The sequence below is a fragment of the Salmo salar genome, chromosome 04 (genome assembly GCF_965601325.2).
Source record: "Salmo salar chromosome 04, fSalSal1, whole genome shotgun sequence".
NCBI lineage: Eukaryota > Metazoa > Chordata > Actinopteri > Salmoniformes > Salmonidae > Salmo > Salmo salar.
Genome location: NC_138294.1, coordinates 65,892,324 through 65,917,237, shown reverse-complemented (window position 1 = coordinate 65,917,237; position 24,914 = coordinate 65,892,324). Strand labels below are relative to the sequence as shown.

General features: G+C 43.0%; 2 protein-coding genes across 2 annotated transcripts; both read right to left on the bottom strand.

Annotated features, from left to right (window-relative positions):
• Positions 1–1,264: 1,264 nt before the first annotated feature.
• gas2l2 (growth arrest specific 2 like 2) lies at positions 1,265–16,097 on the bottom strand. The gene is made up of 6 exons (XM_014197180.3): positions 15,302–16,097; positions 14,540–14,781; positions 11,815–11,922; positions 11,292–11,388; positions 8,320–8,641; positions 1,265–3,227 (listed from the first exon to the last, which is right to left on the bottom strand). Exons 1-6 carry the CDS (start codon positions 15,657–15,659, stop codon positions 1,595–1,597), a joined length of 2,760 nt encoding a protein of 919 aa, XP_014052655.1. The 5' UTR covers positions 15,660–16,097; the 3' UTR covers positions 1,265–1,594.
• Positions 16,098–16,331: 234 nt separating this feature from the next.
• LOC100196673 (malate dehydrogenase 2-1, NAD (mitochondrial)) lies at positions 16,332–22,438 on the bottom strand. The gene is given in 9 exon segments (NM_001141702.1): positions 16,332–16,847; positions 17,019–17,170; positions 17,285–17,384; positions 17,769–17,846; positions 18,330–18,455; positions 18,861–18,970; positions 19,075–19,158; positions 19,279–19,447; positions 22,312–22,438. Coding segments are annotated over 9 exon segments (1,017 nt in total). The 5' UTR covers positions 22,378–22,438; the 3' UTR covers positions 16,332–16,715.
• Between the last annotated feature and the right edge of the window lie 2,476 nt (positions 22,439–24,914).

The window sequence follows — 24,914 nt, the reverse complement described above, 5'->3', positions numbered from 1 at the left end:
CAAAGAAAAAAAATCTATTCAAAGTTAATCTGTGATTCAGCTCACAATCATGAAAGAGAATCTTTTATTTAAAAAACAACAAAAAACTATCGATCAGCAAATGAGTTTGTGGCTGCAGCCACCACATAGTGTGTGACTGTGTGGGAGTGTGTTAATGTCTATTTGAGTTTGTGGCTGCAGCCACCACATAGTGTGTGACTGTGTGGGAGTGTGTTAATGTCTATTTGAGTTTGTGGCTGCAGCCACCACATAGTGTGTGACTGTGTGGGAGTGTGTTAATGTCTATTTGAGTTTGTGGCTGCAGCCACCACATAGTGTGGGAGTGTGTTAATGTCTATTTGAGTTTGTGGCTGCAGCCACCACATAGTGTGTGACTGTGTGGGAGTGTGTTAATGTCTATTTGAGTTTGTGGCTGCAGCCACCACATAGTGTGTGACTGTGTGGGAGTGTGTTAATGTCTATTTGAGTTTGTGGCTGCAGCCACCACATAGTGTGTGACTGTGTGGGAGTGTGTTAATGTCTATTTGAGTTTGTGGCTGCAGCCACCACATAGTGTGTGACTGTGTGGGAGTGTGTTAATGTCTATTTGAGTTTGTGGATGTGTGTTTTTAGCCTTATATAAATACAATGGCTCTGAAATTCAGCCATGCCTCAATACCCGAGTCTGTGGGTCTGGGTGAGGCGGTCTGCTCATCTTTTGTGCTCTGATAGAACGGATCCTGGAGTAACAGGCAGCAGATGTGAGACGCGCGGATGTGTCTGATATTAAGGTCTGAAGGCTTCTATTCTCATTGCTCTCCAGCTGCCTCTGTGTGTGTTCCTCTGTGTGTGTTCCTCTGTGTGTGTTCCTCTGTGTGTGTTCCTCTGTGTGTGTTCCTCTGTGTGTGTTCCTCTGTGTGTGTTCCTCTGTGTGTGTGTGTGTGTGTGTGTGTGTGTGTGTGTGTGTGTGTTGCTCCCTGGTTCCACATTTAAAAAGAGCATTTGGAGAGGAGCCGAGCGCTGCTCTGAAGCAAAATTGAAGTGGAAATCTGACCTTGTGACCTCCCACCAAATAGATTTTCCTTACATATAAAATCACAGGGAATTGAATACATTCCGCTGTCAGAGAGGGAATAGAGGAGAATTGTGATAGAAAATTTATATTTTCTTTTGGAATAAAGACATATGATTACCATAGCACTGAAGAAAGTTTTGCATTAAAATGATTGGCACAATGTAGTGGAGTGCACACGGAATAAGTAATAAATTGAACCGAAACTGAGCATTATAGTTGAAAACCTTTATTTGTTGAGGTGAACGCTCCACTGAATGCAGATAATCTTTCACCACTACTTTGTGTGGTCTGATGCATCAATTCAGCTTTGACCAAAAATAGATGTAGTACAGTACCATCCAAATAGAGTATTTTTCCCTTGAGTACTGCAATTGGCTATGGAAGTGAAATGTAAGGGGTTAGACCCAGGACTCTGGGTCCTCTGCTGTCACCGGTTTAAGCATTTGCCACTGCCTTAGCCTCACTGTGGCTTCGTAGCCATGCTGCCTGTAGCTCCGATACATTTCTGTGGAACCCTGCCTGCCTGCCTTGCCTGCCTGCCTAGTTGTGTATCCCCCTTCTGCACCCTCCAGTGTCCCCCGCAGGTTGACCCCCTTTGTAGGAGATTGGGGTGGGGATTCGCGAGGGCTTCTTGCCTGGTCTGTAGTCGTGCCTGGGCCGGAGCTTCAGCTTGTAGATGGAGGGCACACTCTCTGGTTTCTTCAAGGTCCTCTTCTGTCTGAAAGACCCATTCCTTGGTTTCAACAGGCTATCAGGGCCTGTTATGGTAGTGGCTCTGGGGTTCACTACAGGTGAATTGGCGTCTGTCACCCTGCGCCTGATGCTAATGCTAACTCCATTCCCAGAGTCAGGAGAGATTGTAGAATCAACGGGCAGCTCTTTGGACTCGACACTGGAGCCCATAGAGGACCAGGAGCTGGTCACACAGGCTTTGGCCACTTTGAGGTTTAAGCTGGAGTCCACCACCTCTGTGTTGCTGCAAGTCTCTCTACTAGCTCTAAGGCTACCAGAGAGTGTTTTCACCCAGCTCTCCACACACACCTTTTCCAGCAGCCTATTCCCTTTGGAGAGCTCAGTGATGACTGCATCAAAGCTGGCCTCAACTGGATGTGTGGCATCAGAGGCTGAGGTATGTGGAGATGATTCGAACCCAGCTAGAACTGTACTGAATCCACCATGATCACTCTCAGCGATATTCTGAGATGGTTGGTATTGACCGTTTTGCTTGCGTTTTCTGTCATCTGAGTCGACGCTGAGCTGCTGGAGGTTGGACAGGATCTCGTGCTCCAGACTCTGGTACAGACTGGCCTCCTGGGCTGGGCTGTTGGGGGGAGGGGTGAACAGGTAACCATTGACTATCGCTCCGTCTCCTGCCACAAAGACTTTGCCACATAGTTCTGGATGCTCAGGCTCTTCAAGGCTCACCACAGTGCTTTTGTGAGAAGCCTTGTCATTGACAGGAAAGCCAAATGTATTCTGTCTTGTCAGGCCCTGCATTCTCTCGTGGTTGGAGTCGCTGTGTGAAGGGTTGGTTGTGATGTCATAAGGGGTGGGTGTCTTATTTGGATCCCTCAGGTTTCCCCCAATGGTTGTGAAGGGCCTGACTTGGCATTCCCCAGATGATTCTTCCCAGAATGTTTTGGCTGGACAGAAGGTGCAAATTAAATCGGGGCTCTTTTGAAGAGTATCACAGTTTTCAGGCTGCTGGATAGTGATGGTGGGTTGTCTGGGGCAGACAGGGGTATATCTGGCGGGTGTAGCAGCCCTTACCGTGTTGGGTCCTCCATGCCTCTGGGGGGCAGTACCGTTTGAGGGTTCTGTGCTGTTGCCACCCAACGTGGAGCTCTGCCTGAGCTTAGAGGCAAACTGAGACTTAGTCCAGGTCTGAGTAAGCCCGTTTTCTGGTCTGGGCTGGGGCAGGGAGGATTGCTGCCCAGGGGACCTGTGGAAGACCAGGGGGGTTCTAGGCCTCTGAGCCTGGGGCTTAGTCTTGGGCTGGGGTTGAGGTGTGGAGGAATGTTGGATGGACCGAGGCAGGCTGCTGGTGAAGCGGGGGGCTTGGAACGAGCGTGTGGCCTCTCTGCCTGTCCTCGTGGAAGAGTTGAGTGCTGAGTCATCATTACACCCAGACCGGTGGTGCTGGAGAGTGGGTGTGGAAGCACTCTGTCTCAGTCTGAAATCACACAACAAAATCACACACTCAAGTTTTGAAATGCTACTGCGTATCCGATCTCTCCAAGGTGACCTAAATAACTACCATTACTAATTTGTTAATGCAAGTTTGTGCATGAATAAGTATACAGAATAAAATTTGTTTCCAGGCTTCTCTACAATGTAGCCTACCAAATCCACTTCTGCATGTGTTCGGGTAATCAAACTAAAAACAAAAGCTGCTTAAACTAAAAATTATTATTATTTAAAATAGTTTTACCTTTACTTCACCGGGCAAGTCAATTAAGAACCAATTCTTATTTACAATGACGGCAAGAGGCAAAAGGCCTCCTGTGGGAACGGAGATTAAACAATGTAAGACAAAACGAACACAGACAGAAGACACTGGCAACAGCAAACAAACAGTGGATGTGTTTGTGTGTGAAGTAAGATGCACACATCTAGCCTAGAGTTTCTGCTTTCACCAACTGTCTCGATCTTGTATTGTTTAGCAAGGCAATAATATTGTGTTAAATGCAAGAACTGTCATGTAAAAAAGGCTGTCAGAACGCACTATATTACATTACATATAAGGCGCTCATAGTGACTCCCTGGTAGACAGCAACACTGAAAATGTGATTAGGATTTTATCGAGACAGCCAATATTATCTTTATTGTATCATGTCATAGACTTTAAAAGGTAGACCCAGCGATATGACAGATGCAGAACGTAAACAGCACAGAGGGTCAATTTCCACAACTAAGAGTGTTGAAGCGTGAGGCTCAACTTCACCGATGTTTTGGTTCCATGGCTCACACGCTGTAAGAGCTTGAAGAGAACTGGTGCACATGCGCAGATACTGTGTGTGACAGCGAAGTCTTGCATCTCGCTCATCTCAATATCTGCGGTGCTGTTCGTGGCAACGTCATTTTGCTGAGTCTACCTTTAAGTGGGCCTATATAATGCTATTGTGCTGTATTTTCTTTGTGATTTGCGTGAAGTTGATGAACAGCACAAAATCTCTGGATGTATGCTATGGCCAAAAATGCTATGCATTTTAATTTAAAACTACATAATTGTTACCCAGAAATGATTTGATAATGAGATACGTTTTATGCAATGACCAAAAATGCATAGACCTAAACTCAGCAAAAAGAAACGTCCTCACTGTCAACTGCGTTTATTTTCAGAAAACCTAACGTGTAAATATTTGTATGAACATAAGATTCAAAAACTGAGGCAAACTGAACAAGTTTAGTCACAGACATGTGACTAACAGAAATGGAATAATGTGTCCCTGAACAAAGGGTGGGGGGGTGGGTCAAAATCAAAAGTAACAGTCAGTATCTGGTGTGGCCACCAGCTGCATTAAGTACTGCTGTGCAGCTCCTCCTCCTCATGGACTGCACCAGATTTGCCAGTTCTTGCTGTGAGATGTTACCCCACTCTTCCACCAAGGCACCTGCAAGTTCCCGGACATTTCGGGGGGGAATGGCCCTAGCCCTCACCCTCCGATCCAACAGGACCACCTGGCCGTGCTGCTGCTCCAGTTTCAACTGTTCTGCCTGCGGCTATGGAACCCTGACCTGTTCACCGGACGTGCTTGTTGCACCCTCGACAACTACTATGATTATTATTATTTGACCATGCTGGTCATTTATGAACATTTTAACATCTTGACCATGTTCTGTTATAATATCCACCCGGCACAGCCAGAAGAGGACTGGCCACCCCTCATAGCCTGGTTCCTCTCTAGGTTTCTTCCTAGGTTTTTGGCCTTTCTAGGGAGTTTTTCCTAGGGAGTTTTTCCTAGCCACCGTGCTTCTTTCACATGCATTGCTTGCTGTTTGGGGTTTTAGGCTGGGTTTCTGTACAGCACTTTGAGATATCAGCTGATGTACGAAGGGCTATATAAATACATTTGATTTGAGGACCCAGACGTGCTCAATGGGATTGAGATCGGGCTCTTCGCTGGCCATGGCAGAACACTGACATTCCTGTCTTGCAGGAAATCACGCACAGAACGAGCAATGGCATTGTCATGCTGGAGGGTCATGTCATGATGAGCCTGCGGGAAGAGTACCCCATGAGGGAGGAGAATGTCTTCCCTGTAACGCACAGCGTTGAGATTGCCTGCAATGACAAGATCAGTCCGATGATGCTGTGACACACCACCCCAGACCATGACGGACCCTCCACCTCAATCCCGCTCCAGAGTACAGGCCTTGGTGTAACGTTCATTCCTTCGACGATAAACGCGAATCCAACCATCACCCCTGGTGAGACAAAACCGCAATTCGTCAGTGAAGAGCACTTTTTGACAGTCCTGTCTGGTCCAGCGACGGTGGGTTTGTGCCCATATGCGATGTTGTTGCCGGTTATGTCTGGTGAGGACCTGCCTTACAATAAGCCTACAAGCCCTCAGTCCAGCCTCTCTCAGCCTATTGCGGACAGTCTGAGCACTGATGGAGGGATTGTGCGTTCCTGGTGTAACTCGGGCAGTTGTTGCCATCCTGTACCTGTCCCGCAGGTGTGATGTTCAGATGTACCGATCCTGTGCAGGTGTTGTTACACGTGGTCTGCCACAGCGAGGACGATCAGCTGTCCGTCCTGTCTCCCTGTAGCGCTGTCTTAGGCATCTTACAGTACGGACATTGCAATTTATTGCCCTGGCCACATCTGCAGTCCTCATGCCTCCTTGCAGCATGCCTAAGGCACGTTCACCCAGATGAGCAGGGACCCTGGGCATCTTTCTTTTGGTGTTTTTCAGAGTCAGTAGAAAGGCCTCTTTAGTGTCCTAAGTTTCATAACTGTGAACTTAATTGCCTACCGTCTGTAAGCTGTTAGTGTCTTAACGACCGTTCCACAGGTGCATGTTCATTAATTGTTTATGGTTCATTGAACAAGCATGGGAAACAGCGTTTAAACCCTTTACAATGAAGATCTGTGAAGTTATTTGGATTTTTACGAATTATCTTTGAAAGACAGGGTCCTGAAAAAGGGCCGTTTCTTTTTTTGCTGAGTTTATTTGCTTGCCATGCTATTGTGCAATAGATTAATTCAATGGACAGAAAATGTTATGCCATTTTAGAATATTTCCTAGCCTGGAGCTTAAGTACCTGGAAACTCATTACAGAATTTGAAAAATCAAAGCAAAGCAGAGCTGCTACATCAAAATCCAAGTCTACAGAGCCTGCAGGACATAGTTTCAATCAGTGATGATAGACAAAGATGACCACAAAGACTTTTTCATGGACAGTCAATGTGGTCCTCTCATATCCTCAAACTAACCTGGATAGAAGGTCTGTACATCCATGTCAGTGGTTTTACATTCTCAGTGAATTCTGCAGCATAATGCTGAGACTGAAAAATGTTGAATAGACTATACTGAAAACGATAATCTAGAGTATACCATACCGATAATATAAACTGTAGAAAAAAGAAAAAAAAATTCTAATAATTCTGTTAATTTGCACATCATTTCCAAAAGCAGGCTGCCCACAGATACCTGCTGGTGTAGTGTATGCTAACATATGCATCCCTACAATCATTATCCACATAATTCTAACTCCAGTGACTGTTTGTGCTGAAGTAGGCCAGCTACAATGTTAAAAATACATTGTGGCGGCATGACAAAGTTGATTCATTTTAACGATCTAACATGTAGTGGGGGACGTTAACAGTGACATGATCCAACACAATAAAATGGGAATAATGTAAAACTATGTGCAGCATGGAGGTATTGAGTCACATTATCACAATATAACAGTCATGCACGAGCACGCACGTTTTAGACAATTCCTTTGCAGATTATGTAATTTCACTCTTTGAAAAAAGCAAAGAGTAATTTCAATATCGGTTACAAAACACATTTTGCTTGATGCTCAAAAATACAGCCTGTACTGTACTATGTTCAACACCAGTAAAGTGTCAACGGACTCCATTAAAAGTTAATATTCAAATTATTCATGAACATAATATGCTACCAGAACAAATTAAACTTAAAATGTACAGATTGACAAACTAAATTAATTTATGCCAACATCCTTTTTCTTGAACAAAAGTAGGTTTATGTGGGCAGCCCTTGGATCTGTACTGCAGTGTTTGCTTTGTTAATGCCTTATACACTTATGGGGCTCTCAAACAAGGCCATAAGGTCTGAATGGTAAGAGGGTTCTGCTTTCAGTCCTCTAACATAGGTGTTAAGTGCCATTCTAACTCTCTGACAGAGCAAGGTGCCCCATCTACAAGGAGTATAAAAACATTTGGAACACCTGCTCTTTCCATGACAGACTGACCAGGTGAATACAGGTGAAAGCTGTGATCCCTTATTGATGTCACTTGTTAAATCCACTTCAAATCAGTGAAGATGAAGGGGAGGAGACAGGTTCAAGAAGGATTTTTAAGCCTCGAGACAATTGAGACATCGATTATGTATGTGTGCCATTCAGAGGGTGAATGGGCAAGACAAAAGATGTAAGTGCCTTTGAATGGGGTATGGTAGTAGGTGCCAGGCGCACCAGTTTGAGTGTGTCAAGAACTGCAACGCTGCTGGATTTTTCACGCTCAACAGTTTCCCGTGTGTATCAAGAACGGTCCACCACCCAAAGGACATCCAGCCAACTTGACAACTGTGGGAAGCATTGGAGTCAGCATGGGCCAGCATCCATGTGGAACGCTTTGGACACCTTGTAGAGTTCATGCCCCAACAAATGGAGGCTGTTCGGAGCACAAAAGTGGGTGCAACTCAATATTTGGAAGGCGTTCGCTGCTGATGCCAGACAACAAGTGAAGGCTTTTCAACATATTATGTATCCTTTTTGCAGCCGTCAATGAACAGGTAATCTAATAATGTAGTTAAATAGCTGTGATCAGCACTAGTAACAAGGTCCAGGGGAACCAAGCTGTGTTATTAATGATCCTGTTAGGTTCAAACTGTGTTTAAGGTCAGTGTGGCATTCACTGATATATTATGTACCCTGGTACTGAAAACCACCCATGAATGTGATCTTACAATCAATTTCAACACCCTCAATGTCCATCATTGTCTTAAATAGCATTATCATCAATATTACTAATATTTTCATCAATACCATCACCATTATTCTCTTACCTGTTGGAGAAAGTAGTCTTCATCTCCCTGGAGAACCGGGGGCCTGGGTCAGGAGAGAGGGACGATCTGTTGGGGGAGCAAGAGGCTCTGAGCCCTGGGTCTGGTGATAGGGAAACCCTTGTCCTGGCTGGCCTCAGGCCCCTGGGGGAGTAGGTGGAGGGGGCTTCGGAGGGGGTCCAGAGGATGGGCTGGAGGGGAGTCTGGGCATGACGACTCATGAGCAGCATGGTGGGCATGGTTGGACCCTGGCCGTCTGGGCGCCCCGGCAACCTGCCTTTGATCTCGTGGACCGGCGTGCCCGGGCGCTGGGCCAGCTTATGGGCTGAAGGGAGATGGAGAGGGATTTCCAAGGGATGGAAATCAAGAGAAGAGAAGAAAACAAAGTCATCATCTGTCACCAGTGTTACAGGGAAGCTGTTAATATCCCAGTAAATGACTAAGGTGAAAATAAAATGTAAGATATAGGATTCAGCAGCACATAATTTGAATAGTAATCGTTATATAAAACACTTATTTGCGGCATGGTGATCTTGTTAGGAATGAAGCACAATTTATATAACTTTTGGGTTTTTTCTCCACTGCATTTGTAGCTGAAGTATTTAACCTTTGATAGATCTTATGAATACCAATTAGGTTTATGGTTGCAATGTCAGTGCCTGTCACAATTCATATTTCTGCATTGGCGTCAACTTTATCCAATCTCTAAATTTGGGGAATAAAAGATCAGCTCTCATCAGCTGAAAGTATAGAGGTTAGGCTAATGGCTGCTCCTAATAGAAATGTTGGCAAAAAAAAATCACAGCACCCCCAATCCCAAACATCTTCCCAGGGCTGTGTAAAATCTCACTCTCCTGCCTCATCTGGCTTGTAAGAGTGGAAGGACGGTGGACTTTTTTTTGCCAATGGCTATATTGGTTCGCTATATATAATGGCTATATTGGTATTTATATGACAATCACAGTCCACCGTCCTTCCACTCTTACAAGCCTGGTGAGGCAGGAGAGTGAGATTTTACACAGCCCCGGGAAGATGTTTGGTATTGGGGGTGCTGTGATTTTTTTGGCCAACGGCTATATTGGTTCGCTAATACAGGACTAGTAAAGGCAAAGTTAACTACTTTTGTGTGAGAAAAAAAAAAATTCAGCACCCCTATTTCCTGCGGCTATGTTGTTATGTGCCTTTGGTTAAAAGCCGTCCTTGGAGAGGAGGCCAGCAATGCTTCACAGTTACATTCACTACATGACCAACTCATTCCAAAATCATGGGCATTAATAGTTGGTCCTCCCTTCGCCAGTATAACAGCCTCCACTCCTCTGGGAAGGCTTTCCACTAGATGTTGGATCATTGCTGCAGGGACTTGCTTCCATTCAGACACAAGAGCATTAGTGAGGTTGGGCACTGATGTTGGGCGATTAGGGCTGGATCGCAGTCGGCGATACAATTAATCCAAAAGGTCTTCGATAGGGTTGAGGTCAGGTCCCTGTGCAGGCCAGTCAAGTTCTTCCACACCGATCTCGACAAACCATTTCTGTATAGACCTTGCTTTGTGCATGGGGGCATTGTCATGCTGAAACAGTAAAGGGCCTTCCCCAAACTGTTTCCACAAAATTAGAAGCACAGAATTGTCTAGAATGTCATTGTATGCTGTAGCATTAAGATTACCCTCGACAGGAACTTAGGGACCTAGCCCAAAGCAGACCATTATTCCTCATCCACCAAACTTTACAGTTGGCACTATGCATTTGGGCAAGTAGCGTTCTCCTGGCATCCGCCAAACCCAGATTAATCTGTCGGACTGCCAGATGGTGAAGCATCACTCCAGAGAACGTGTTTCCACTGCTCCAGAGTCCAATGGCGGTGAGCTTTACACTACTCCAGCCGACGCTTGGCATTGCGCATGTTGATCTTAGTCTTGTGTGCGGCTGCTCAGCCATGGAAACCCATTTCTTTAAGCTCCTGCTGAACAGTTCTTGTGCTGACGTTGCTACCAAAGGCAGTTTGGAACTCGGTAGAGTGTTGCAACCGAGGACAGACGATTGTTACACACTACGTACTTCAGCACTCGGCGGTCCCGTTCTGTGAGCTTGTGTGGTCTACCACTTCGCGGCTGAGTCGTTGCGCCTAGACGTTTCCACTTCACAAAAGCAGCACCTACAGTTGACCGGGGCAGCTCTAGCAACTGACTTGTTGGAAAGGTGGCATCCTATGACGGTGCCACATTGAAAGTCACTGAGCTCTTCAGTAAGGCCATTCTACTGCCAATGCTCGTCTATGGAGATTGCATGGCTGTAAGCTCAATTTTATACACCTGTCGGCAACAGTGTGGCTGAAATAGCCAGATCCACTAATTTGAAGGGGTGTCCACATACTTTTGTATATATAGTGTAAGTCCTTTATTTCACCAGCATCTAGTGTAGAGCGGTAATATAATTGACGGAAGCTCTGATGTCACAGAGTGTGACTCAGTAGCGCAGCGGGGACCGCAGTCATCCATCTATGCTTCCTTTCCTTGGCCCCTTTAATGCATGTGCTGGTCAATGCACAATAATATACAACGAGCAGCTCATTTGTCCAATCATGACAAGCACAATGGTTAAGGTGTGGACTGCCACCGTATTGCAATATTGAGAATCGCTTTGAGTAATATTCCAGGTATTCCACTTCTCCATCCTACTGTAATTATATAACACATCCATGTACTCTGATTCCTTCTAAACTAAATTGCTCCCTGTGGGGATTAATAAAGTTGAGTTGCATTGTTGTATAGTATTGTGGTTAGAGTTGTCAGGAGCTGTGGGAGAGGAATAGAGGCAGGCACCCTGTGTGTCGTGATGAATATTGACTCATTCTTATATCAATTTGCCTGGTGGATGCTCCTGCATTATGTAAGTGATGGTGATGCAAGCAGGTTCAATCGAGGAGGGCGGCTAGTGTGTGTGTGTGTGTGTGTGGGGGGGTCTGAGAGAACTCACTGATAGAGGTGCAGCGACAGGGGTCATGCTTGTCCAGATAGTGCTCCAGAGTGTCCCAACCTCCACCCACTCGCACCATCACGTGATTACGCAGGATCTGATAAAACATGGACACGCATGCGCGCGCACACACACAAACCATACCTATGAAAAAGAGCACAACTGCAACATTGGATAATTTGTGGGTTAAGATAGTAAAAGATACGATTCACTCACAATAACAACTACACAGCATTAAGCATGTCAAAGTCTTCCAAGAGACCTTCAAGGTTACATATATAACACCCCACAGATACCGCACCCCACTTTCTGCCACAAAAAAAGCACAAAACAGATCACTCAATCTTTCCACGGAAAGTCATTTTTCCCCCCATAGAGTGCTGCAGTATACAGGTATATCGGTGATAGATTGTCAGAGATGAGAAGTGACAGGCACAGAATGAGCTCAGCTGTAAAGAGTGAGCAATTGATGAGGAGGATGAGAGAGAGAAGAGAGTAGAATAGGTGACGAAGGGAGGCATACCCGAACAAATATGAGTGTGCTGGAGTCCCCCACCCTGTATTTGCCCTCAGACACTTTGAACATGGGAAACTGTGTGGGGCAGGTGCAGCGGCTTATGAGGTACTGGACCTGAGAAACAAAAACACAGGTGAAATCCAAGAGCTGACACTTGAACATGTACAGTTGAAGTCGGAAGTTTACATACACTTAGGTTGGAGTCATTAAAACTCGTTTTTCAACCACTCCACAAATTTCTTGTTAACAAACTGTAGTTTTGGCAAGTCGGTTAGGACATCTACTTTGTGCATGACAAGTAATTTTTCCAACAATTGTTTACAGACAGATTATTTCACTGTATCACAATTCCAGTGGGTCAGAAGTTTAAATACACTAAGTTGACTGTGCCTTTAAACAGCTTGGAAAATTCCAGAAAATGATGTCATGGCTTTAGAAGCTTCTGATAGGCTAATTGACATCATTTGAGTCAATTGGAGGTATACCTGTGGATGTACTTCAAGGCCTACCTTCATCCTCAGTGTCTCTTTGCTTGACATCATGGGAAAGATCAAAAGAAACCAGCCAAGACCTTAAAAGAAATTGTAGACCTCCACAAGGCTGGTTCATCCTTGGGAGCAATTTCCAAACGCCTGAAGGTACCACGTTCATCTGTACAAACAATAGTACGCAAGTATAAACACCATGGGACCACGCAGCCGTCATACCACTCAGGAAGGAGAGGCGTTCTGTCTCCTAGAGATGAACGTACTTTGGTGCGAAAAGTGCAAATCAATCCAAGAACAACAGCAAAGGACCTTGTGAAGATGCTGGAGAAAACAGGTAGAAAATTATCTATATCCACAGTAAAACGAGTCCTATATCGACGTAACCTGATAGGCCGTTCAGCAAGGAAGAAGCCACTGCTCCAAAACCTCCATAAGAAAGTTTGCAACTGCACATGGGGACAAAGATCATACTTTTTGGAGAAATGTTCTCTGGTCTGATGAAACAAAAGTAGAACTGTTAGGCCATAATGACCATCGTTATGTTTGGAGGAAAAAGGGGGAGGCTTGCAAGCCGAAGAACACCATCCCAATCTTGAAACACGGGGGTGGCAGCATCATGTGTGGGGGTGCTTTGCTGCAGGAGGGACTGGTGCACTTCACAAAATAGATGGCATCATGAGGTAGGAAAATTATGTGGATATATTGAAGCAACATCTCAAGACATCAGTCAGGAAGTTAAAGCTTGGTCGCAAATGGGTCATCCAAATGGACAATGACCCCAAGCATACTTCCAAAGTTGTGGCAAAATGTCTTAAGGACAACAAAGTCAAGGTATTGGACGGGCCATCACAAAGCCCTGACCTCAATCCTGTAGAAAATATGTGGGTAGACCTGAAAAAGTGTGTGCGAGCAAGGAGGCCTAAAAACATGTCTGTTACACCAGCTCTGTCAGGAGGAATGGGCCAAAATTCATCCAACTTATTGTGGGAAGCTTGTGGAAGGCAACGCAAAACATTTGACACAAGTCAAACAATTTAAAGGCAACGCTACCAAATACTAATTGAGTGTATGTAAACTTCTGACCCACTGGGAATGTGATGAAAGGAATAAAAGCTGAAATAAATCACTCTACTATTATTCTGACATTTCACATTCTTAAAATAAATTGGTGATCCTAACTGACCTAAGACAGGGAATTTTTACTAGGATTAAATGTCAGGAATTGTGAAAAACTCAGTTTAAATGTATTTGGCTAAGGTGAATGTAAACTTCCGACTTCAACTGTACGTAATCAAAAGTACTGCACATAATGTACTGTACGTTTTTATATGTTAAATGCTTATGTTGTCTTTATTCTATAGCCAGGGTGACTAATAGTTCAAATCAAGTACAATTCAGTCTCACACAGGCACACTGCGTTATACAAAGGCAGCAATACTGTTTGTCGCCTTACACTATCCAGCTATTGCTTAAATATGCAATATATCAGTGACTATTGAACCCCAGACTTATACAAATCAGACACATCTCGGCAGCCAAGGCACCCACCAAGACATTTCCCCTGCTTGTCCTACAACTCACATCTTTGTAGCAACAAAAACGAGCCTTCATCCCTCTTGACACAGGGTTTTATAAGTGAGTTACGACAGCAAAAGGTGGAGGTCCATCCATTGCCAAGACAGTTTTCCCTTTGGCTTAGTTAAGGTCAAATTGAAAAGAGAACATTCAAGTCAATCCTGTAGCCTAATTTGACATGTACAGCGATTTCCTGTCAATCTTTTCCACTAAAATTATATGGTATAATTAATTTCCTCATAACTTCATTAAAATGGAAACAACCCCTATAGCCCAAACTACCATCATTAGGTTTATCAAACAAGTCTAATATAATTCAGTGTATAAAACCTCATGATTACTAGTCCTTTTCAAATAGAGGGAATCAGATCAGTAGTTAAACCAGACTGGACACATTGCGGGCAGGAGAGCCGATCACTGGTTACTTTGGGTGATTTGAGCATTAGTTACAGTAGACTTGATCATTGTAGAGTTCACTTGTAATAGTGGTAGATTTGTAATAACTGGTCACTTAAAATAGATTTGATCGCTGATTACAATTACAGATTATATTAGTGACTGTGGGAGATATGTGAACTAGTTGGAATAGTGGATTTGATCACTGATTATAGTGGAAGATTTGTTCATTGGTTCCAATTTGTGAACTGGTTCCAGCGGTGCAGTCTCACCATCTCATCCAGGTTTTGAGTGTTGGAGGTGCGCCGCTGGGGTTTGGCCAGTGGCGGGGTCTCTTCCAGGGGCAGCTCCAGCTCCTCTCTGATCTCCTCCTCTATCTCTTGCTCCAACTGGATCAGCACAGGGGCAGCCATTCCGAAACGAGAGGCCCGCCGGGCTACTTCCAGCAGACACAGCACAAAGTTCTTCTCATTCTTCCGCAGCACTAGGTCGTCTGTCTCAAACATGAGCACATCTGGAGAAGGAGCGGGGAGAAGAACATTTAAAAAATGATGAGGGAAAGGTTCATGAGGCCATGTTCCTATGCAGTATGGATTTAGAGCCTCACCTAGTGGTACATTTCCATATTGCATGCATTGCATCAAACGCGGTTGACCGCTTGTCTAGCACACACTGTCCGTTGTAGGCTACTGAATGTGTGCATGTGTTCAGAAATTATTTTTATTTTTTAAATACAATAGGCATATAAATAATATTGGGATGCTGGTCAATCAGCCATTAATTCAAGAGACTCCATTCATGTCAGTTTGTCACACCGCCACTTGACCTGTGGGGCTTGTGGATTTACGGCATATCAAGAATATTACATTCACAGCTGTGATACTCCTGACTGACAACGGCAATGGTTTCACTAAGTTAAACTATAATTACGTTCAAGCCTTCTGTAGGATATATGCAATTGAAAAATTGTGGCCAGCAAAAGTACAGTTGTCAGTCAAAACATTAATTGCCATTATGCAGGAATATTGTCATACCTTTAATATCCATATGCTTTCGACACCAACTGATGAAATTTGAGATGTTGTCCCGGGCCAGGAAAGTTGCAGGTTGGGCCGAATTTACGAACGTTACACCGTTCGTTGGCAGCTGGACCTGTCGCACCATCCCGTACTTTTGAATGAACTCTCCCGCCACTCGTGTGACATTATTGGCGTGGGAACAGAGGACCGCGCCCGTCTCGAGCGCCTCCACTATGTTGTTCACGTCAATATCAATCTCGTACAAATCTCTCAACCATTCTGCCAAATCCTCCTTCATCGCATACAGGTACTCTTCGCTAGACTTGAAGGGCTTGATGCTTTGATTTGTGGCATGATGAATCCCAGTGGACATTGTGAGCAATATGAAATTAACACTTCAAGCAGAAAAGTCACGACATGAGGCAAAACTATCGTGAAAGTATTATCGCAAATATAATTATGCCTCAGCCTGCACCTGGTTCAACTTATTTCATGCGGTTTGAACGCGTAGCTAGCTAGTTTAGCTAACGTAACAGTGATTTACTGTGTAAAACGCTCGACTATAAAGTTATTCATTTCAAAAGATGGTAATTAATAAAATGTTCGAAATAGTCAAAACCAACCTGAAATCTGTCTACACTTATTTAAGTTTCTCTAGCTGCCCAGGCTGCCAGTTTGTTTTGTAGTGGCTTCTGTGGTACTCTCCTTGGTTACAAGGTAACGAACTCATTCCAAACATTCCCATTAACCATTTCACGACCAGTCCCCCCAACAAGTTCAAAATTCCTTCCAAACCATGTTTAATGTTCTTAAGCGTTTGATTAATTATTTTGTAGCTGGACGCCACTTGTTACACCTTTGATATAATCTCGTTAACCCAGAATTAAAGTTACACATATACATTTTCATTTGAATAATGAGGTGTAGTAACTGAATTACATTGTCAGACACTCAAGGTGATAATGTTTGCACATTGGAATTCTTAGTGTACATTTCCACCGAACCCCTCCCCCACCCCTTCACTATTCAAACCCAAAATGTAAATGGTGTAGAGATGTCTTTATACCTTTGGAAAAAGCCACAAGCATAGTTCTGGGTTGATGGGCAAAGACAAAATACTACTTTACAAATAATTCCATGCACTTTACAAATAATTCCATGCCTACTTTGACAATCTAGATTGCAAACAGGAGTCATTTCAACATCTATGTAAGAATTACAAGTTTGAGAAATCTCTCAAACATACATTGATCCAGTGCAAGATGTAAGGTCAACTGTTTATTGATAGCGTTATTAACATTTCTGATCAGTTAACATTTCTGATAACAGCTATTTCGTCATCAGGCATGATGAAACTTGGACTTTGGAGAGACCTTGGTGCCATTTTAAGTGACTGGACAATATAAATAACGACAGATTCAAACTTTGCTCACTTCATGTTAGCAACAAAATCCTCGCCCTTCTTGATGGAGCCCTTCAGCTCACCAATGGCATCAGCCACCAGATTCTCCTCAAAGGCTGACAGCTTGCCCAGGCCAAGGTTCTTTTCAATTCCGTGTTTCTAAAAGAACAAAAATATTCCTTCTGGTTACCACTTCAGATTGTCAAAGTAGTGTCATTCAAATAGGAACCTGAATTAAGTACAAGTACAGCATTAATATCAACAATAAGCAGAAGGTGAAATTTCAGTCTCCAACTTAGAAACCTGTTTATAAGGTGGTGTAGGACTTACCCCGAGGAGGAGAGGTGTGGAGAAGTATTTGCATTCGGTCTCTTCTGACCTTACGTACGCACACTCTACAACTCCATCCTTTCCGTTCATGGCATCCAGGACAGAGAAGGTGAACCTAGCCCCAGCGTAGGCCATGGACAGCGTAGCAGAGCCTGAACACACAAAGGTTAGCCAGTTAGAGCTCATCAGAGTGGTTCAAACATGAGTTAAGTTTAAAGGACAGTTTTCATTGAGAATCAGTCAGTCCTTCATGTAACACTGCCTACCTGCTCCAGCCTTGGCCTTCACAACCTCAGTACCAGCATCCTGGATCCTAGCGGTCAGAGCAGACAGCTGGTCGGCTGGGAACTCCACTTTGGGTGTTGCCTACAGAGCGGCATGTGCAAGGTGTAGAGTTATTCACAGGGAAAGCCTTGTTCATGTTGAACCTTATACTATTCCTTTTCCAACTGAATTTTAAAATGACCATGAATTAGGAATTTCTTAAAGCCACAGACTAAGATATATTGAATCACGGGCTCCCACTGTAGGACAACTCATTCACTTTGATGTTACAAACACTAGAGGGAGCCATAAAAAAGGGTTCCCGAAAACAGGGGCAGCATATCAGATATCAGCTCAAAGCCCTAAATAATCACAAATGTGCGTCATTTTTATTATTAGATTAAGATTTAGTCCTACTGGTGGCATTGCAAGGCAATCATTCAGGTATTGGATTAGTTTTTTCTGTGAAAAGGCCCTTATTCTTACCTGTGAGATGAGAGGAATAATGGTCTTTCCTGCATGACCTCCAATCACTGGTACATTGACACGTGCTGGGTCAAGGCCCTGCAATATGAAACACCAAACAGTCAGCCATCTTGCCTTGCCACTCATTATGCAATAATCAATGAGTGTATACTAGCTGGCTAGCATTAACTGAAGGAAAATGTAAAAAAAATAAAAATTATAATTAAATGTTATGCAGTTGGATCATGGTGACAACCAAATATTTAAGTCGAGACATTCCCTACAACATAAGCCTATTACAATACAAACGTTGTATAGAATGCACCCAAGCACATTTAGAGCCTTGCTCTGAGCAAACTACAAAGTAGACAATTCCAACTCTAGGAGGTGTGAATGTTTTTGCTTTGTCACGCAGTGTTTATCTACTCTTCCACAGTCATCTGTAAGATACAAACATAAGCTTTGTTCCGTTCAGGGTGATACGCCCATGAACTTTGAGATCACTCCTGTGTGTCAAAGGTATAGAGGGTGAGTATAGGGCGCATTAGGAATGTTTGAGGTCCTCAATCCTCTGTAGCTTACTTTCAGCTCTGCGACAAATGCGTTGGCTCTGACGATATCCAATGTTGTGACTCCAAACACTCTGTTGGGGTTGTAGACACCATACTTTTTCATCACCTCTGATGTGATTGGAATAGTAGAGTTGACCTATGGATGAAACAAAAACTGTCAGCTATTTCAAACCACATGTTACCATCACTGGCATTTACCTTCTGATGTACACTACACAGCCATTACACAATCAATGGAATATTTAAGCATTTATCATTGAACAAGATCAAATGAGATCTTGTATCATTAAACATTGTGGTGACTGAAGCACCAAAACAAATCAGTGACCTAAACAGAGCTGGCATGGAAAATAAATTGCCTTTCAAATTAAGCCCTTTACCCCCATTCCTGAAAGTCAGTGCTACCTTCTCTTTCGCAACAAAAAATTGCTTTTCTCCAACACCAAGGTATCCGACTGTATAGACGTCTGAGCTGCTCTAGAGTAATGCGAGTCGCCAGGAGCTTGAGTTAATTCTGGATAAGAGGTAGTGGTGTACTCACAGGGTTGGCGATGATGCAGATCATGGCTTCGGGGCAGTTGCGGGCAACAGCATCAGCCAGAGTGGCCACGATGGTGGCATTAGTGTTAAACAGATCATCACGGGTCATGCCTGGAAGAATTGTATTTTTAAATGTAATGTGTGTAACACTTCCAATTGAAAGCAAGCATGATGTTCTTCATTATGAATCCGATTGTCAACTTGGGTAAACTTACCAGGTTTTCTTGGAACACCAGCGGGGATGACAACGACATCACAGCCTTTCAGTGCAGCGTCCAACTGGTCTGGACCCATGTAACCTAGTGAAGGAATCATCATCATTTAATTAGATAAACCAAAGGGACATTTTCACAATCATTTTACTATACAGTATTAAGACTTTAGTAGTGAAGCTGATGTACAACACGAAGGTGTCTTACCAGTAACGTGGGCCCTGGTCTCGATGTGGCTGAGGTCAGCTGCCACTCCAGGTGTGTGGGCAATGTCAAAGAGAGACAGTTCGCCTACCAGAGGACTGTTCTTCAGGAGCAGTGAGAGAGGCTGGCCAATACCGCCGGACGCACCCAGCACTGCCACCTTGGCATTGTTCTGAGAGGGATGAGAGACAATTTCACTGACTCTCTAATAGTGCTGTCCCTGGCAAAAAAAATATTGGTCCACCAAGAGATTGGTCGAAATTTTTAAGCGTGTATTTTTCCATATATATTTTCCATATATGTTTGAATAAAATCAACTATATGTAGGCTACTGAGCTTGTCTGATGCTTTAAGCGCTGCGATTAAAAATGAATACTCAAATTACTAAAGAGAGAGCCAGAGATCAATATAGCCAGAGATCAAAAAACTTTCCGCTCATCTTCCTCCCGCTGCTGCTGGCCTTCTCAGCCGTTATGCTCCTGAAGTTGCCGGTAATAGGCTACACCAGCTATCGGCAACCTTTTTCATTTGGAGTGGCAAGTTATCGTACCATTTCTACTGAACTGCGTGCCAGATAAGATTTTCACATGTACATTTTCATGGAACAGTTTCATTTCATTTATAATAAAGTCTTCATATCTCAAAATCAATGACGTGGTTAATACAAATTATATCTAAATGATACAAAACTAAAATTAACTTCTATTGCCAATATGTAAAAATAGCCTCCATAAAGCCAACAAAAAAAAACATTGCAGCCTGCAGGTAGAAAATAGCCTGATAAAAATAAATATCCTATAAGTCACAATGCTACGAGTAGCCTGTCTGCAAGGAACTTGAAACATTGTATCAACTTAACTTGGTCTAGCCCAAAGCTCATGCTAGCAAACGCGCAACAATGTATAACATATTCCAGGCCCTCAGTTTCCTGCACCAGTGAGCTCCTGAGAAACAAACACAGCTGTAGGCTATTTGTGCAAGTGATAAGTAATCAGGTAGGCCTTTTTTATGACTTTTCCACCAGATTAGAGCATGACATTAATTTTCCCTTTCATGCAGAGTGGTTATCGATAGGAAGAGAGCTGGAAAAATATATATTTTTAAAAGGCTACGTTGAGGAACTACCGTCATTCTCAATGGAATGTAAAACAAACTTTGTTTACTTGCTGTTTGAAGCAAATAAAAAAATACTTTGAGAAGCTCCACAGTGATGGTGAGTTAAGACAATCAGAAATTGTATCAGATCTCCAAATATGCACATTTATAAGCCTACATTTGCCCGCAGGCCAGGTAGCCTAGGCCTATGTGTAATCAGGTGCGTGTTTTTACTCAAGATTGACAGGAGCATTCCAAACCAAAGACAATGAATAAATTGACAACCAAAACTTTCTTTCTTACAAGTGTAGCCTAGGTTGTGCGCTCTGCAAACAATGTGTCCACTCCTACAATGAGAACGGTAAGAATGTAATAATATTGAATGCATTAACAGAAATTACCGTAGCCAAACAAACATTCTAGATTAGAAATGATGGTAATTAACGGTAAATGTACTACTGGTGATACCCACGGCCTCCAATGGATTAGTACACTCAGACGGGCGTGAATCAGACAGGTGTCTCGTGTGCCATAACATTTATTTTATACATTTACCACTGCTTGACTACAAATCTGTCGAGCAACAGCATATCGACCAAACAATCGACTAAATGGGGTCAGCCTTACTATCGACGTCATATTGCTGACATAATCACACAACCAAACATATTTCCTGCATGTCTGAAGAATTCCAGCACAAACTGTATTGTAGAATAGATGTGCATCTACTACAAACAAGAAGCTTGAATGAGACAGACTCAATGGTGGTTTTGTAGGATGGCTCTTTTAGATCAAGGTTTATAATTCAAGTTTCATGTAGGCCTCAGTTAATCTTTGCACAATCAATCCTTGTAATTTGCTAATATCAAAAAAGGGACAAACCTTTCACCTGAAAATTACATCTGTATTCTTGTAGGCCACAAACCATTCACAGAAAGGGCAGGACACTATTTATGGATTCAACCTCTTGACTATTCATGGTTGGCCACAAGAAGCCAGGATTTCAGAGTGAGCGATTCAAGGATCATTTAAAAAAAAAAGTATTTAACCTTCATTAAGCTGTAGAAAGAATGTAAGCCACCACTACACAAGTTCACAGAATCTTTCAACAGCTCTGATTATTTTAATAAGGTAAAAGTTACTTCTTGATCAATGTTGTGGAATTATACTACTGTATCCTTGCCAATGCCAACCTTCAGGAACATCTTTAACATTGATCAAAACTGTCAAATATGTTTCAATCGTGTTAATTTTGTCTTTGACACACACACTCAATTCAAACGAGTTTAAATTAAGACCGTTTGTAGCAAATACTTGAGATATTGTATTGCACACTATCAGTAGTTTTAGTATATCATAATGTGTGTTAAATATGGATTAATTAGCAGAAACCTGATTTGGAAGAAGTTGGGCAAATAATCCTAATAATTCATTAACTTGAATGGGCCATCGGAGATTGTTTACCAACATGTCACGAAGGACAAGCTCGAGATAACTGGACAAAACACTGGTCTGTCAATCAAAGCACCTTTACCATAGTATTATTTTGTCACTCATAATTGCGCATGCCTTGCCTTTGCCAATTCTAAAAGTAAAACAAGCATGACAAGTTGACCTTATACAGTGCAGCGGAAGCAGCTATCAACCGTTTACAAATCCTTACTAGTCAGCTACTGCTAGCCAATTAATTAAACTAACGTTATAAGTATAGCTAAAGTTGATAACATTGACTCGTTTTAAACACTCTAGACCATTCTGATGTGGCTCAACTCATGCAAAGTATGTGTGACATTTCAAGTTATAACTAGTTACTGTAGCTAGTTAGCTGGCTAACTCATCTGACAAGCTAGCTCGCTGCCATGCTAGCTAGTTAGTAACCTTAGCTAGTTAACTTACGCTATTACTAGCTATCTCTTAGCTGACAGAAAATATATTATTTACCTGTGAGGAGGTAGATAAGCTCCTGGTAGCAATGCAAATTGTGGGTCTTGCAATGCGGGAAAACATGTTGGATAGGGAGGGGTTGGCTATTCTTTATACCTGATCCTCTTCACAGTGACTCCAACGTCCTCTACCTCTGTGGCCGGTCGAAACAGACCGCTTGCAAAAGCGACCTATCTTAACTATCAGGGACAGCCTACTTCCTGTACCGTATGCAGTTTGATTGGTTAAGATATGAAAACATCCGGTTATGATTGGGCTAATGGAATATCAATCATACTTTATGACGTCGTGCCCAGTGGTCCTCATTCGCTTTCACTTTCGTGATGCATTGATTGGAGTTTATTTTTAGTGTAAAGATGATTAGCTAGTGATTGCAACCAGAGAGGATGGAATGGAAATCTTATAAAATGTTGTTGCAACTTATGTACAATGTTTGGCATCTTTAATCACATACTGTAGGGCTACAGACCCGTGGGCATTGTGTTTCATCAAGGCAGAATAGGTCTTGAATGACACCTGCTATGCAGTACCTTATTACTATATTGTGTTTATCATTACATTGTCAGATCCATCATATCGATTTAGTATATTGGGAATCAAGCATCATCCAACTTTTCTTGAATGTCGTCTTGAAAGAAACTCAACATGACAACACTTTCTGAGGGTTGTCTGAGGACTTCTAGGATGCATTCTATTTTTAATGAAGGAATGCAGCACTTCCATGATGCGGATAAAATACATGTCAAATAATAGACTTTTGACCATGGACTGTATATACATTTTGACCCATGGGTCAAAATATGGCAATTAACACCAAAACAAAAACCCAACCCTTACTTTTTGTCAGAGACAATCAAACTGCCATGGAATATAATGAACAAGTACTTATGTTATGTAGCATAATAACTTATTCAGAGTCCTGATCCTATGATCCTGCAGTGCAGAGGTGAGTACTATACTCCATGCGCCACAAAAGCCCGGGCCTTGGACGGAGGCAGGTAGAACATTCACATACACCACGTTATAGTATTCAATAGAAAGATGGCCAGTAAACCTGAAGGAAGTGAGTTGGCAGTGGGAGGGAAGCTGGCATGAAAATCCCATGTGCAACCTGCCGTTGTTCCCCTGAGCAAGGCACTTATATATATTTCCTCAAGTAAAGGTAGTAGGCCAGATCTTAGCATTTTAGACTATTCCATTGGTCCTTAAGTGAAATTTCCATTCAAAACAAACTCCACCACTGGTCTTGAGGAGAAGAAAAAAAGCTGTCAGGGGAGGTTCTCTTCTGCACTGTTCAACCAATCCAGTACAGGAGACACTGAGGTATAACAGAGAGGAAAAGGAAGAGAGGCCCAACTCTGCGGAAAATCTGTCTCCCTCCAGCAAGTGGTGTTTTTGTTGTTTCGCCCACCAAGCAAGGAGTTTTCGTATGGAAGGTCAATGAGTGTCGAATTTGGTCAACCAAAAATCAAATGGCTTATTTGCTTAGTGAGGTTTATTTGATCGAATAGAAGTTTCAGAAAATGCTTACGTTTTTGAGTGTACTGATATAAGTAGGACACGTGACATCCTGGAAACTTTGAGGAAAAACACTATCGGATTTGTCTCGCGATGGCCAAAAAATGTATGGTATGAGGGTAGTAGCATAGCTTCTCTCTCCATTGAATATATAAGGTTGATGTCAACAACCCTCATTGAATATTCCAAAAAATATTTGAATAATAACATGTTTCCACCAATACAGAGAAAGGATAGGTGGGAGCTAAACAGCCTACCGTGCTGCTTTGTGGACAACAACTCCCATTGTTAGGGCTGAGAGATGTATCCTGTCAGTATATCCATAATCTTTGGGTATAATAAGAACTATAGACTGCCACCAAGACATCCACTGTTTGGTCACAGACAGAAGAAGTAACCCAGACACGTCACAGGGGCTATAAAGCTTAATCATCCCTTTAGAATGTTTTCTCACCACCAAATATAGTAGTGAGAGGAAGTCCAGTCGCGGGTAGTGGGAGAGGATGGAACTAGGTGAAACTGGGCTGACATTTGATCTCAATACATTTGGTTTCGTGGTTGCTTTCATCTTTCTTACTGGGATTACACTTCCTGCGCACTAGGCCAGACACCAGTATAGCGCAAACATGCTCCGGGAGCTCTGTCAGAGTACAGTGGACAACTAAACAAGCCAACTGGCACACCCTGGCTAGCTGGGGTCATGACCTCAGAGCATAAGTATAAAATGTTTATCTTCAGCTGTCCACTGAATAATTCAATGGCTGTTTTGTGCACAAAGGTGATGACTAAAGTGTCTTATTAGGAATTTTCTAATTAGTCTTCTCTATGGAGCAATTAATAGGAATTGTCTTTCTCGCTCGTGATTCGGTTAAGCTGCAGTTCCAAAGCAATACTGTAGGTGTAGTCGAACCCTTGGCAGGAGATGGAGAGTAGCCTTGGGTGGATTTGATTATACTGCATTGCGGGGGACCAGTCCGTGACGTGAACGGGCAAAAGCTGTGAGGGAGGACCACCCTTCTGAAATCGAACAGTAATCTGTGCTGCTCAGTCATGTTGTCAACGAGGCATTATGGTGCATCATC

Bases quoted from the DNA above. Each gene is read 5' to 3' on its own strand.
- gas2l2 (XM_014197180.3), bottom strand. From the start codon at position 15,659: ATGTCCACTGGGATTCATCATGCCACAAATCAAAGCATCAAGCCCTTC. The intron at 11,923-14,539 runs GTGAGACTGCAC...TTTGTTTCTCAG, and splicing joins CTCAAAACCTGGATGAGATG to GTCCAGTACCTCATAAGCCG. The intron at 8,642-11,291 runs GTGAGTTCTCTC...ATCTCCCTTCAG, and splicing joins CTGTCGCTGCACCTCTATCA to CCCATAAGCTGGCCCAGCGC.